This window comes from Penicillium solitum (genome assembly GCF_028829755.1).
Source record: "Penicillium solitum strain IBT 25940 chromosome Unknown utg000003l_segment0_segment0, whole genome shotgun sequence".
NCBI classification, from domain to species: Eukaryota; Fungi; Ascomycota; class Eurotiomycetes; order Eurotiales; family Aspergillaceae; genus Penicillium; species Penicillium solitum.
In genome coordinates, this window is record NW_027072123.1 from 2,431,948 (window position 1) to 2,446,123 (window position 14,176).

General features: G+C 49.2%; 6 protein-coding genes across 6 annotated transcripts; 3 read left to right on the forward strand and 3 right to left on the reverse strand.

Moving 5' to 3' along the window:
- Window positions 1-21: 21 nt before the first annotated feature.
- Window positions 22-1,711, reverse strand: N7455_004826 (threonine aspartase 1; the record flags this gene model as incomplete). Its single annotated transcript, XM_040956252.2, has 5 exons — window positions 22-171; window positions 227-336; window positions 412-1,287; window positions 1,345-1,544; window positions 1,605-1,711. 5 exons carry the CDS (start codon window positions 1,709-1,711, stop codon window positions 22-24), a joined length of 1,443 nt encoding a protein of 480 aa, XP_040813271.2.
- Window positions 1,712-2,702: 991 nt separating this feature from the next.
- On the forward strand, window positions 2,703-4,220 carry N7455_004827 (actin-related protein 3; the record flags this gene model as incomplete). Its single annotated transcript, XM_040956189.2, has 4 exons — window positions 2,703-2,737; window positions 2,799-2,821; window positions 2,895-3,250; window positions 3,321-4,220. The coding sequence occupies 4 exons, from the start codon at window positions 2,703-2,705 to the stop codon at window positions 4,218-4,220; spliced, it is 1,314 nt and encodes a 437-aa protein (XP_040813375.2).
- Window positions 4,221-4,638: 418 nt separating this feature from the next.
- N7455_004828 (tRNA (uracil(54)-C(5))-methyltransferase) lies at window positions 4,639-6,415 on the reverse strand (the record flags this gene model as incomplete). The annotated part of the gene is made up of 2 exons (XM_040956152.2): window positions 4,639-6,296; window positions 6,349-6,415. 2 exons carry the CDS (start codon window positions 6,413-6,415, stop codon window positions 4,639-4,641), a joined length of 1,725 nt encoding a protein of 574 aa, XP_040813305.2.
- Window positions 6,416-6,627: 212 nt separating this feature from the next.
- Window positions 6,628-8,023, forward strand: N7455_004829 (mitochondrial 37S ribosomal protein uS5m; the record flags this gene model as incomplete). The annotated part of the gene is made up of 2 exons (XM_040956279.2): window positions 6,628-7,621; window positions 7,675-8,023. The coding sequence occupies 2 exons, from the start codon at window positions 6,628-6,630 to the stop codon at window positions 7,890-7,892; spliced, it is 1,212 nt and encodes a 403-aa protein (XP_040813235.1). The 3' UTR covers window positions 7,893-8,023.
- A 190-nt stretch (window positions 8,024-8,213) lies between these two features.
- N7455_004830 (DASH complex subunit DAD3 family protein) lies at window positions 8,214-8,852 on the reverse strand (the record flags this gene model as incomplete). Its single annotated transcript, XM_040956150.2, has 2 exons — window positions 8,214-8,468; window positions 8,625-8,852. 2 exons carry the CDS (start codon window positions 8,850-8,852, stop codon window positions 8,214-8,216), a joined length of 483 nt encoding a protein of 160 aa, XP_040813392.2.
- A 3,384-nt stretch (window positions 8,853-12,236) lies between these two features.
- Window positions 12,237-13,977, forward strand: N7455_004831 (fatty acid desaturase; the record flags this gene model as incomplete). Its single annotated transcript, XM_040956288.2, has 2 exons — window positions 12,237-12,439; window positions 12,510-13,977. The coding sequence occupies 2 exons, from the start codon at window positions 12,237-12,239 to the stop codon at window positions 13,975-13,977; spliced, it is 1,671 nt and encodes a 556-aa protein (XP_040813269.2).
- Window positions 13,978-14,176: the final 199 nt, after the last annotated feature.

The window sequence follows — 14,176 nt, forward strand, 5'->3', positions numbered from 1 at the left end:
ATTCTGATTAAATTATCCATGTCAGTACTCACAGCTTATATATTCATGTTGGTAAAACTTACAGTAATCTTGAAACTTGATTCGGCAACCTCCCTGGGCAATGGTTCCTCGAGAGCCTCGTGACATTAGACAAGATGGTTTGTTCGAATTGCTGGACATAGAGGCAATGGCCTGAGAGATATGTTTAGCAACTAGCCTTACGTAGTGAAAATAAGGAAAGACTCACGAAAGAGTCGGTGTTGTGAGCAAAGTAGAGCTCGATGCCGAAGTTGTTCTTCTTCACGATGACCACTCCGAGGGCCCCAAAGAGAATGCTGTTTCTCACGGCACTGTGTTCTAACAAACAAAAGCAAACAAGTGTTAGTGGTTGGGAAATTACAACACTGAGGGGGGAAGAAAAGGAAAACGCACCGTTAAACTCCCTTTTCATCCACGCTTTGAGAGCCTCTTCCTCCATGACCTGGGTGAAAATGCCGTTGTCGCCCATCTTCTGACTGTAATACATCCTTTGCGCGCAAGTGCTTGCCGCCAGTGTTGAGGCAATGAGCTCCCCGGTCCCAGATGTAACGACTGCACATGTGGTTCCATCTGGATCAGTCGGGTCTTGCGGAATAACATGGGTGCCAATACCAATCAGGGCTGCAGGCCCAATTCGCCCTCGGTGCTTCATGCCAATGCCACCAGAAGAAGATCCTGCTGCGATATTTCCATACTTGTCAATGGCAATCGCGCCAACAGTGTCTGTGATCATATCCTCCTCGTCTTGTTCACTATCGGCGGCATCTAGGCTACCATCACGAGATGGTGACAAAGGTGAGACAGGCCGCACGGGTAGGTGCGAAGTTGAGAGCTTGGCCTTTTTCTGCGTTTGATGCTCCAGCGATGCTCCCGGACGCCCCTTCACATCTGCAAAAAGGGGTGGATTGGGCAGGGTTTTGATTTCCTCGTCAACTGCATGGCTAGCAGGACGAGCTCCTGGTTGAGAAACACGCTCGAGACGTGCAAGGCGAGCGTCAAGGGGAGTCATGGGCCGGCGAATCCAGGGATCGATCACTTCGCCGCGGGTTTCACTTTCATAATCATTGACTTCTGTCGCCCATACATTATAACGCTCTAGCGCCACGGGTGAGATCAAGGCTTCCTCGGGCATGATTACCATGCCATGCTCCCATGCAAAGTCCTTTGCACCTTCTCCGACCAAGAAGTTCGGGGGCACCCTTGACATGCCCATCTGCACATTGGACTTGTCATAAATCTTCCGAGCAAGCATGATTGGATTCCTGATATCTAACAGGCTCACATGTTAGACAAAGAGATTCTGAAAAAGAGACACAACAAACTTACTGGGCACAGCTCCCACCGCTCCACTTATCCCGTGGTGATCGACAATCGAGGCATCACCTTCCACCACCCCCTTTGCATTCAAGTTGCTCCCAAACCCTGCGTTTGTAATCGGGTTATCTTCAAGCACCATCAGGGCTGCTTCGACGGCGTCAATGGCGGTTCCGCCACTCTTTAGGAATGCCATGGCCTTGAGCGCAGCTCTAATTCAATTCAATTGTTAGACTGTGTAACCACCAAATGTATCCAAGGCTGAGACTGACACTTCACAGGCCTTCAAATGCTTGTGCTCATTCTCGTGGCTGTGGAAGCCCGCTCCGGCATGAATGAATATGGCACAAACGCCCTCATTTCCGGATGTTTGCGACATATTAACTGGGTCGCCGAGTGCAAGTTGGGATCTACCACAGGATTGTGTACGATTGATCGAGGTACCAGGTTGGGGTTGCTCGAATCTCGACGCAAGGGAAGCGTTGCTGATTGGGGCTGAATATCAAAGATGATATACCGAATCAGGTAGGTCCAGGATACGCAGGTTGCCACGGTATCAGGCCGAAGTGAAGTTATGGATGCGGCGCGTGAACTGACAACTCTTGGACGCGTCTGTGATGCACTTGCAGGTTGTTGATGGAAATGCAGTAGCCCTTTGTGGGTCCTGTACTTCAGATTGGAACGAGTGACTGCCTGGACTTTTAGGCTAAAGAAACACTGGGAGCCAATGATTTAATGCTATGGCCGACTTTGGCACGGGGAGTGAAGCGAGCGAAGACAAGAGCCTACGGCGAGACCATCTGTGTCGAGGCGAGAAAAGAATACAGAAAACGAAGGGCAGCACTGTACGTGCCCCGCGCATCAGAAATGATAATGTTGGAATAATAAAAGACTGAGGAAGAATACGAGTCTTAGGGATTGAGGACGCGCGAATGGACAATGAGAAAATATTGCAAATTTATGGGAGTTCTCATAACACTGGTAGTTCTTGCCATTTTGGTCAAGTTTCACTTTTCAGCTGAAAGTAGGTCGAATAAACATCGAGGCGGTAATACCTTCAGTGGTTGCGTGTTTTTTTTTCCCCCTTTCTTATTTTGAAGAAACCCTGGGGATATTGGGATATTTTGATACTTGGCCGGAACATGATGTCCACTGGTTGACGTGTGACCCCCTTAGGTAATCTTGACCTCCGGGCACTGCATCTCCCCCCGCCTTGTCTGCCTGTCCTCTTGGTCTCTTGAAGTCAGGGTGATTTCGGCTACCAATTGACATTCAGCCGATTCCCTCATTATTGCCTCGTTCTATACCTCACCTACGTTTCTTTCAACTCCTTACTACATTGTGATCGTGCCTAGGCCCAACCACCCGCCATGGCGTCCCAAACACCAGCCGTTGTCATGGACAAGTAAGTTCATAGCTGCAAGGATCACATGAATATTTGATGCTGACTTCATACTCTTCTTTAGTGGAACTGGCTATTCCAAGCTTGGTATGTGCTGTCTGTAGTGGTTAGGGAGCTCGCGATCACAGATTAGGCTGACATGCTACCTCCACTATTCCAGGTTTCGCCGGTAACGACTCCCCCTCATTTGTATTTCCGACCGCAATTGCAACCAAGGCCGGTGCCGGAAGTACTGGAAGCTCCGGGGGCCGGCCCCCAGTCGCAAACAAGCCCTCGTTCCTAGGTGCTGGCAGTGGTAGCTCCAATCTGTCCGCGAAACGTGGCACGGAGGACCTGGATTTCTTTATCGGCGATGAAGCGCTGGCTGCGGGCAGTGGTCCAGGATATGGTGTTAACTACCCGATCCGACACGGACAAATTGAGAACTGGGACCACATGGAACGATTCTGGTCGAACTCGATCTTCAAATATCTGCGCGTGGAGCCCGAGGACCACTACTTCCTACTCACCGAACCTGTAAGGCGACTGCACATGCTGCCAATGGGCTGCGTTTAATATGATGAGACCTGACATTTCTGAACTATAGCCTCTCAACCCTCCCGAGAACCGCGAGAACACCGCCGAAATCATGTTCGAGTCGTTCAACTGTGCCGGTCTTTACATTGCTGTTCAAGCAGTGCTCGCTCTTGCTGCCTCATGGACATCCTCAAAGGTGACAGACCGATCCCTGACTGGAACAGTCATCGACTCGGGTGACGGTGTTACCCACGTTATCCCCGTCGCCGAGGGCTACGTCATCGGGTCCTCTATCAAGAGTATCCCGGTTGCCGGACGAGACATCACATATTTCGTGCAGAGCTTGCTACGTGACCGTGGAGAGCCCGACAGCAGCTTGAAGACAGCAGAGAAAGTGAAGGAGGAGTACTGTTACGTCAGCCCCGATATTGTCAAGGAGTTCGCACGTTACGATCGCGAGCCCGATCGCTTCCTGAAGCACACCGTCACTGCACCGAACGGGCGGAGTATAAACATCGATATTGGATACGAACGTTTCCTCGCCCCGGAGATCTTTTTCAACCCCGAAATCTACTCGTCCGACTTCCTCACCCCGCTTCCCAATGTTGTTGATGGCGTCATCCAGTCCTCCCCCATTGACGTCCGGAGAGGTCTCTATAAGAACATTGTGCTCTCTGGTGGTTCTACTCTGTACAAGGACTTCGGCCGTCGTCTACAGCGTGATATTCGTCACTTGGTGGATGCACGAATCCGTGCCTCCGAGGCTCGTAGCGGTGGCGCACGGAGTGGTGGTCTTGATGTCGCTGTTGTCACCCACAAGCGCCAGCGCCACGGTCCCTGGTTCGGAGGTAGTCTGCTGGGCCAGACGCCTGAGTTCCGGAGCTACTGCCACACTAAGGCCGAGTATGACGAGATAGGTCCCAGCATTGTCCGGCGGTTCGCGCTGCTTGGTGGCCCAGGAAGCTCGTAGGGGGAAAATGAGTGAACCTTATCATTAGATACTTGTCAATCGATGTAGCTCAGCCTTTTTGTTCATAGTTTGTTTATCTCTTTTCTTTCTTCTCCGGTGGTACTCTCTATTTTCTTTTTACCCAAAACGGCTTGGCGCCGGTGTTCATGGCATTTACTACAGTGGACCCAAAGCCAATTTACAACGTAGGGGTAATTAGCAGTCTATACCCTGAATATCTTGAGACTAAAATTGAAAATTGAAAATTGAAATTGAAATTGAAAATGAAAATGAAAATGTATTAAACAGGGTACATATCCACTATTACCATCATGCTTTTTTGACATTTTCCTCCCAGAACGCCATGAAGTATGCAATATCAGGCAAATATATAGTCCACAAAAGGCTCAAGAATATAACTTTTCAGACGTCCCATCACTCAAACAGTCTCAGCCTGAGGGAAAGAGGTACGGTTCAAAATAGCCACACCCTCCACATGACCGGTCTGAGGGAAGAAATCGAAGCCACGGACGCTCTCAATCTCATAGCGAACATTCTGCTTCTCGTCACCCTGCACCATAACAGCAACGTCACGAGCCTGGGTATGGACGTTACAGCTGACATAGACAACACGACGCGGCTTGAAATCAAGCATCTGGCGCAGGAAGTCTTCCGAACAACCCTTGCGAGGGGGGTCAATAACCAGCAATGTCTGATCTGATGGGTACGGAACGTCCTTGAAGAGAGTAGCGGCATCGGCAGCAGCGAAGCCTGTGTTGGGAAGATTGTTTGCACGAGCATTCTCACGTGCTGAAACGATGGAATCGCCTCCAATATCGACACCGAGACTGGACTTGAACAATGGGGAGAGGGTAATTGTGAACAGCCCCGAGCCGGAATATGCGTCCAAGAGGTACTTGATTGGCTTCGCGTCTTTGTCGTTGCCTTCGGGGATGGCTTGCGAGCGGATGTACTCTGTGAAGCCGGACAAAATTGAGTTGTTGTTTTGGAAGAAGGCACCTGCTTTGTTGCTGAAGATATAGTCGTCGACGTACTCGAAGGATGTGGCATTGTTGTCTGTGACGCAACGCTTCTCTTCGATGTAGTTTTCGCGCTCAATGCGGATCACATCGCCCGTGTCTGCGTTGGGGGTGGCGGCAATCCCGCCGACAGTGGGAGTCTCTCCCTCGGCGGGAGGCGCAGCGTCCTTGGGGATACGTGCGGTGGACTCCCGCATCAGGAGAGTGGCACCCCGCTTGTAAGAACGGATGTTCTCCGCAACTCGTTTCCTCTCACTGGTGAGTCCGCGACGCACGATGTCTGTTCCCAGGGGACAGTCTTCGATGTCCATATCCAGTCGTCGGTTCTTGTATGTGAATCCAATCGGGGGGACCTGCGGTTCTTCGCCGTCCTCCTTAGAGCCTTTGCCGGCGCCACCATGTGCGAAATGCGGTGTCAGTTTTGTGCGATATCCAAATTGCATGGGTGAAGCAAAGGTTTCTCCAATTGTAGGAACAAGCTCTGGGATCAATCCGGAGAAATTGGCATAGGCTTTCTCCACAATGCGCCGTTTGTGAGCCAGCTGGTCATCGTAGGACATCATCTGAAGCTGACACCCAGAACACTCCCCGAAGTATTTGCATCCAATCAGCGCATCGTTTCTCTTGGGGCCCGGTTCGATCACTTTGACAAAATCGGTCAAACTGTATGACAATGACTCGAAATGCTTGACCAATTTGACCCGCACGGTGTCTCCGGGAACCGTGAACGGAACAACATAGACATATTTCCCATTCTCGGCAAGCGCTAGACCATCGCCTGTTGAGGAAAGCTCCACAACCTTGACATCAATCTCGGTGAATTTCTCGGGAAGGGACAGAGGCTCGCTGTCGCCGTCCTGTTCGGTCTCGTTGCGTTTGAGCAGTTGGTTGATATCGCAAAGCAGGACCTCATCATGCCCACTGCTCTTGTTGTTCTTGTCGACCTTCGCCTTCTTGCGCTTGCCGTCGAAGTGTTTCTTAGGACCGTTCTGCATTGTTGCGGGGACTGGCGCATTCGTTGAACGGCGTGGATAATATAATTTGGAGGCTGGCCGCACTTGAAGAGCCGTTAGTGTCTGAGAAGACAAAGAAGAAGTCAAGCGCCTAACAGATGATCGTATTGCAAACATATAAGTTGGAAAGCGACAGCGAAATAATTTCTGGAACGAAAATCATCAAATGGGAAATTTATTAGAAACGCATCTAACGCGTCGTTGATTGGTTAGAGACTGACCGCCCGCAAGAAAGAAATTCATCCCGACGCTTCACCTCCGACTGGCCTCTTTTGCCTTTGCGTCCCCCAATTGTCTCCGCATTTCGCCTTTTTCTTTATTTTTAAAGCTCTTAACCGGCCTATTGTTGGCTGGGGAGCTCATTGCACCGTCATCATGAACATCACACGGCCAGCACGATGCCTTTTATGCAGCTTCACCCGTGCTGCCGGCCCAAGCACGCGAGTCCCTCGACGCCAATTCCATCCTACTCCCGCGCCTCTCTCGAACCGGAAACCCAAGTTCCCCAATGTTAAGGCTCCTCGAGTGGATGATTACAAGCCCTACACGGAAGAGCAGAAGGCCAAGCTCGCCAAGGAGTACTCGGAGGCACAGATGGCCGCCATCGAAGCCGGCGAAGCCGCTATCGACCCGAAGGATTTGGCAGAACAGATGAACGAACGCAGTGATCCCATGGCATTCAAATACATCGACGACTTCTCCGTGATTGAGCCCGGCATTGATCGACACCAGCGCGCCCCGGAGTCGAACTCGGATTACAATTTCAAGCTGAAGAGCGAGGACGATTTCGTCAAGGACTTCAGCCAGTTCTTCGCCGAGATGCCTGATAACGCCACAGGTGCAGACTTCGTTAGGTTCGCGGACAACCTGCGCGTGACCCACGGCAAGGAGGAGAGCGAGCTGGCCCCGCACAGCGCACTTGTTCCGGATCTCTTCGGACCTGGTGAGACTGTCGATGAGCCCCGCGTGGAAGAGCAGAAGACAGCCGCCGAGAAGGGCGAGAAGGAGCGGTCAGCGGAGGCCGAGGAAATGACAGATGCCCTGAAGAGCTTGCTCCTGGCTACGGGCTACACGGAGAGCCAGGTCAAGGGTCTCCGCACCAAGACTCTTGTTTCACACAGCGTCACCAACCAGACTCGACTAGGAAAGGTCCGCCGTGCGTACCGTCTTTCTATTGCTGGTAACGCAAATGGTCTGCTCGGTATCGGTGAGGCCAAGTCCGATGAAGCCTCCGATGCGAAGATCCAGTCGCAATACCGTGCCATCCGCAACATGCAGCCCATCCCCCGCTACGAGAACCGAACCATTCATGGCGATGTTAAGGGCAAGGTCGGAGCGACAGAGTTGCAGCTGATGCACCGTCCACCAGGTATGTCTCGATTCATCACCCCAGGCATGTTCCTTTTTTGCTAACAATAATAGGCTTCGGACTCCGTGTCCAATACCTCATCTACGAGATGTGCCGCGCTGGCGGAATTCACGATCTGTCCGCCCGAGTTGGTCGCTCAAGGAACCAGATGAACACAGTCAAGGCCGCCTACGAGGCACTCATGAGCCAGCGTGACCCTGAGCAGGTTGCTCACGCACTCGGCAAGAAGATTGTCGATGTGCGCAAGGTGTACTACGCAGGTAAGATTTAGGGCCCACCATAGCCTTAACTTGCTGTTTCGTCCCAGCGTGTATATAATGCTTCTCTTTTCCTCTTCTTCTTGTGTCTTTTGCATGTACTTCTATAAGTTGGTTGTTAAACATGACGGGTCATCAATTCTCCAATCCTCCAGTATTCTGGGCTATTCACAACATATCTGGAAAATCATATATCAACAAGGTTCTTTTGCATAAACACCATCTGATTCGCGCCAACCCCCAAACTTGGAAACAACACCCCGGGTATAATACGCGAGTAAACAAAAAAAAAAGAACCATCAAACGTAATAGACAATCTTTCATGCCTTCCTCCTTTATTGGAACGTCATGTCTCCCTCCCCCTCATATCCTCCATGCTGATACTCGTGGTCCTGGAAATGGCGATCGTCATTCTGCTGTTGTTGCTGTTGCTCTTCATTCTCATTCCAGATCTGCTGCTGCAAGACAATGCTATACACACTGGCCTTGAGCAGGGTGCATACAGTGGCAGTCTTGCGTTCAAGGAGACGAAGACCATCGAGGGGCATGGAGGCGGGAGAGCCGGCGAGGTCGGCAAGTTTGTCGGAGAGCTGTGTGCGAGACATTGATCAGTAACCAGTATAATCAATATCCATAGCCCATTTTTGATAACCAATAGGGACATTGTTTATATCCTTCTCTGGTGGACAATCTAGATTGTCCCAGAAAGAGAAAGATCAAGGCCAACGAGGTCTTCTCGCACGTACCTGGTTGACATTCCGCAGCAATCGAGTGTATTCTTCCAGCACTTCCTGCTCTAGATCTGATACGAGGGGATTATCGGATCCCAGGAGGGGGTTATTCGAGTGGCCTCGGCCATGCGAGGCATCTGTATCGCCCATTGATTGTGGGATTGGAGGGGTGGAGGTTTCCGCCGGGTCGACCTCTGCGTACGAGTAATCGTTGTCTGAGTCTTCGGGCGCGAAGGCGGACATCGTGGAGAGGATTGGGTTTGTTTGCTGTTTTTCTTGAAAAATGGGTGTTGAGCTGTGCAAGCCGTGAGAACTGCACGTGTGTTTTCGTGTGTGTTATGCGGCTCCGCTGGGACGCGTTCCCCAAGCTCCAGCTTCCGCTGAGATCCGGTATCTACTGGGGTGGGTTTTATGCTTCAGAACTTATTTCAACGTCAGTCCATAGGTTGCTATTGTATGTATGAGGTTATGGCTATCTTTACATGGTCTTCTTTTCAAAAAAATCACCAAAAAACATGCTTGATGGCTATTGGGAATATCTCACTAACACAGGTGTCATAAAAGACGCATGTACTATCAATACATAACATTTAACTCCTTCAATATGATCTAGAACTATAAAGAATGGTCTCATATTATATCCTATGGATACCTCAGCTGAGACTTTTCATTTTTTCATTAAAAAATATTGTCCGACCGGCTATAATAAGAACAGTCTCAGTTCCTTTGTGTTGCGAAACCTCGCTCTAAGTAAGGATATTACGCAGCTGGCTTGATGGCAAGTCCACTTACTATTTTTGAACGAAAATATAACTTCCATAAGGAGTTTGTTCTATGGAACTTTTCAAGGTTATTCTAGAAATAGCGTAGAGAGACATTAAACAATGTGACTATTGGGTACTCGTACTCCGTACTCAACAATTTCGTATTCGTACAGAGTACTCCATACATGTACTCCGTCCTCCGTAGAGATCATTTAACAACATTGAATATAGAATTTAAATCTAGCTGCCTTGTGAGCGAAGAGCCAACCACACCAGCCTCGGACAAACCGTGTGGCTTTACTTGGTTGTATCCACGAAATCCACGAAAGCGCTAGCGTTACTCTGCCGCGGCAGCCTCTCCGCGCGTTCTACTCCGTACGGAGTACTCCGTACCTGAGATGAGGGTCCCAGCGAAAACTCAACTCTCGGGGCCCCTTTGCGCAATTATTACCACAGACCGCAAATCACTGTAACGAATGTTGTGGTGCGCTATCCCCCCCTATTGCGTTCCCCATCTTGACAAGAGAGAAAAAGAACCCCCCTATAAAATCTATATTGAATATCTAACAGATGTCCAGAGATAGAGAGCTCCACTAAATGCGCAAATACCATGCAGCACTTCTCGATTGAGTAGCCAGTAACGTAGAAGCCTTTAGAAGCCCAGTGGATGATCGACTCGTTCCTGAAACACAATTATTCTATTGCGAGTAATGATTATCATGTTGCATCCTACTGGTATGTAATGCATATATTTTGGAGCCCTGAGAACTATCGACACAGTTGCAAAACAATATGTTACAGTGTGGGCACTAGCTGGGATTGTATTGGCTGTAGATATCCACAACTGAACTAAGGACTGAAGCAGACGGGAGTCCGTCGCAGTTCCTTTTTTTTCCTCCTACTATCAACGATATTCCATGGGGAGAGGGCTTGACCGTATATTGGCAGAGGATTTCCACGGGCTAATCAAATTAGTTGAAGAGGCTTGAGGGACAAAGCTCGCAATTTAGTCCTAGCGATCCAATTGTCGACTAGGATGCTAGCCTTCCCAAATAATATCGGTTGGGGCTAGTGAAGTGCTCGGGTGGATCAAGTTTACAATATATACTTCTGCCTCAGGCGAAGTTTTAAATTGATATTTTCGACATCATTTCCCTAATTGGTTGGTATGGGCTAGTTTCACTTCGAGTCAAACGGTTGATCGTGAAAATTACAGATCTTCCATACAGTAGATAGTATTAGTGAATGTGAAATTCCATGTGAACTCAGAAATAATATGTCTCATTCCCGACCCAGAATTCCCCATTTAGAAGTGGATATCCTTTATCGCAATTGCCTTGTGGTCTCCTATCATGTACGAGTACGGAGTAGTCCGTACAGGAAACATAGCATCATAGTACCATAGACGCTTTTAGGACTAGGCTAGGTCCCCTGGAAAGTCCAACGCCAAGAGTCTGTTAGGAGGCGACAAACTCCAGATAATGTCCTGCCCCGCGAAATGCGCAGGTCTTTTACCGCGGCGTCCAAGTCTTGCGAGCCACCTACGCCTTTACTTTATTTTACATTGAAGCCTAGTTCTACGTATATAGTTTCTGACATCGTCGCGTCGAGTAACTGACTTTGAAATGCCAATTTAGCTAATATCGCCCTAACAACGGATTAACTCTAGTGTAGGAAATGAGCCTTGGCTTTGCGTTTTCCACATTATGATCATGTCCCTTTGGAATAATGGCTTTCATCGTTATCGCATATTGTGGATCATGACAACATGGCCCAGAAAGAAGAGAAAGACACAATGCAAGTGGCCAAGTGGCGAGCCTTACGTAGAAGGAAGAAACGAAAGCGAATACGTAAGTGTCCTTAAATGGGAAATTGGCGATATTAACCAGTCGCCCCAGATGCGGGGCTCGAGCGGTAGAGGGGAAGAAATAGAAGATCTCTTTTTCGTCTCGACTGTTCACAGACGTTTCATTTCTAAATTTATGGGACCTGGTCCCTTGATCCAAATAATAATAAAGTTGTCCAAGAGGTGTTTTCCTAGGGTTTGGGGTGGACACGTGTCAAGGTTTTTTCCAAAGTTGGTTAGAGGATTTCCACTTTTGGCCCAAGTTAGGTACAATCTGTAGCCAAGAAAGGTTAGCCAGATTTATATTCAGTTGCGAATACGAATCGCCACTTTTGAATACAATGGTCTTTTTGACTTTTTTTTCAGGGGAAACACAAAGGAATTCATTTTTAGGGGGCAGAGTATTATCTGTGGATTCCATTTAGTGCTACTCCGTAGATAGTATATGAATATTTTAAAACGTTCCATATGTAGTGGAGTCGAGACTTCGACTTGGGATAGGGGGATCTAAAGATCTAACCTTTCAATTTCCGACAGGGGCACCCAAGGTTTAAGCTTGTTTTAGCTCGACTTATCAAACGGGACATACAAAGTATGGTATAGTTGACGAGATACGCGTATGGACCATCCATATTTTATCTTCGCCACGGTGCCCACAGCCCTGTCATACTGCTTTATCCAATTGTAACACCTTACCCACTTCGACCTCCCCTCTTCATTCCCCATGGAGTTCTTCCGTGTCCACATCTCGGTTGGACAGACCAATTTACACTGCCCCCTTTGTATCGGTCCCCTGGGTCGAGAGGAACGGGATGTCTTGCGCTACGGCGCTATGTAGGTCTAGGTAACTCAATAGATTAATGGGTTCATCATGCGAGTAAAAAAGCAAAAAAGGCATGTGCCCGAGGAATTGTTTATTATAATTGCCTCAACGCCATATCCTTCTTCTATGTCCAACCTTTTGACTCAAACAACTAACAATCATATCTCATCGGATTCTTTGCTTAATCCTATCAGATGAGTACAATGTCCACCCCAGTTAGGGCTAGGGACAATGTCTTCTCAAGACGTGAAATCGAGGGCATGCTTGCCGATGGCAAGTTGATTATCATTGTCGACGGCAATGTCCTCAGACTCGATTCCTGGATCAAATATCACCCCGGAGGTGATATGGCCATCAAGCATATGATTGGCAAAGATGCCACGGACGAAGTCAATGCGTGAGTCTCCCCAAACCTCTCCATTCTTGTTCAATTTGATTTGCGCATTATACTAATACCATTTTCAAAGACTCCATTCACAGGAAGCCCGTCAGCGCATGAATAAATTCCAAATTGGCCGAATCGAGGGCCGCTGGACCAACTTCCTCCCTCCCATTCAGGGTGGCGAATTCCGCCCATTGATCGAAAATGAGATTGAAGAAGACCTGGTGAGCTCAGAGCTATCAAGCGAAGAAATTTCAGCACCACCATCTCCCATTTTCGAAGCCGAAGACGACAGATTGGGCCTAAGACGCAGGCTATCAGTATCAACAGTCTCCTCGGCAGTCAGCGCCGTCCCTCCACCAACAGACACCAAATCACGAGCCTACGTGATCGATGCTCGAACTCAAGAGGAGATTGAGCTGGATGCATCCAAGTATCCTCCTCTCGACGCCGAACACCAAGAATATATCACAAAGAAATACCGCGAGCTGCACCACCGCATCCGCGCAGCAGGACTATACAACTGCAACTACACAGCCTACGCCATTGAGATCTCTCGCTACACCCTCTTCTTTGGATTATTCGTCTTCTTCCTCAAACAGTCCTGGTTCTGCACATCTGCCTTCTTCCTCGGCTGTTTCTGGCACCAACTCGTCTTCTCCGCCCATGATGCCGGCCACATGGGTATCACGCACAACTATCAAATCGACACCACCATCGGCATGATCATCGCCGATTACCTAGGCGGCCTAAGTCTAGGCTGGTGGAAGCGCAGCCACAACGTGCACCACATCGTAACCAACGCCCCCGAGCACGACCCCGATATCGAACTGATGCCCTTCTTCGCGCTCTCGCACCGCTTCTTCAGCTCCCTCCGCAGCACCTACTACGACCGCATCATGGAATTCGACGCAGTAGCCAAGGTCACAGTCAAATACCAACACTACCTGTACTACCCCATCCTGCTCTTCGGCCGCTTCAACCTCTACTTCCTTAGCTGGGAGCACATCATCGTCGGACGCGGACCGAAACACGGCGCGGGCTGGTGGCACCGCTGGTTCGAGTTCGCCGGCCACATCTTCTTCTGGATTTGGTTCGGATACGGCGTTGTCTGGTGTAGCATTCCGACTTGGTTCAGTCGTGTCGCTTTCGTTCTGATCTCACATATGGTGACTTCGCCGCTGCATGTGCAGATTACGCTGTCTCACTACGCTATGTCCACTGCTGATCTCGGCCCCTTGGAATCTTTCCCTCAGAAGATGCTTCGCACTACTATGGATGTCGATTGCCCGCCTTGGTTGGACTTTTTCCATGGCGGTCTTCAGTTCCAGGCTATTCACCACTTGTACCCTCGTATCCCGCGTCACAATCTGCGCAAGACGCAGCAGTTTGTTCGGGAATTCTGTGAGGATGTGAACATTCCGTATGCGGTTTTTACATTCTATGATGGTAACAAGGAGGTTATTGGTCGTCTCGCGCACGTTGCTAGACAGGCGAAGCTTTTGGAGGAGTGTCGGAAGGCTTGTGCGGCGGATCCTCATCATATGCATTGAGGACGTTCGCTCTTTGGCTTTTGAGATACCCATTATGTAGTTTGTATTATTTTGCAAATTGGGATCGCTTCGAATTGTGATATTATTTTGTATCGTTCAAGCGAAGCATCTATGTTTTATAGATCTTTTTTTTTCACCTTCCAATATTATTGCTCTGAACTGAATCTGAATCTCCTGTGCTCTATTATATGAAGACTTG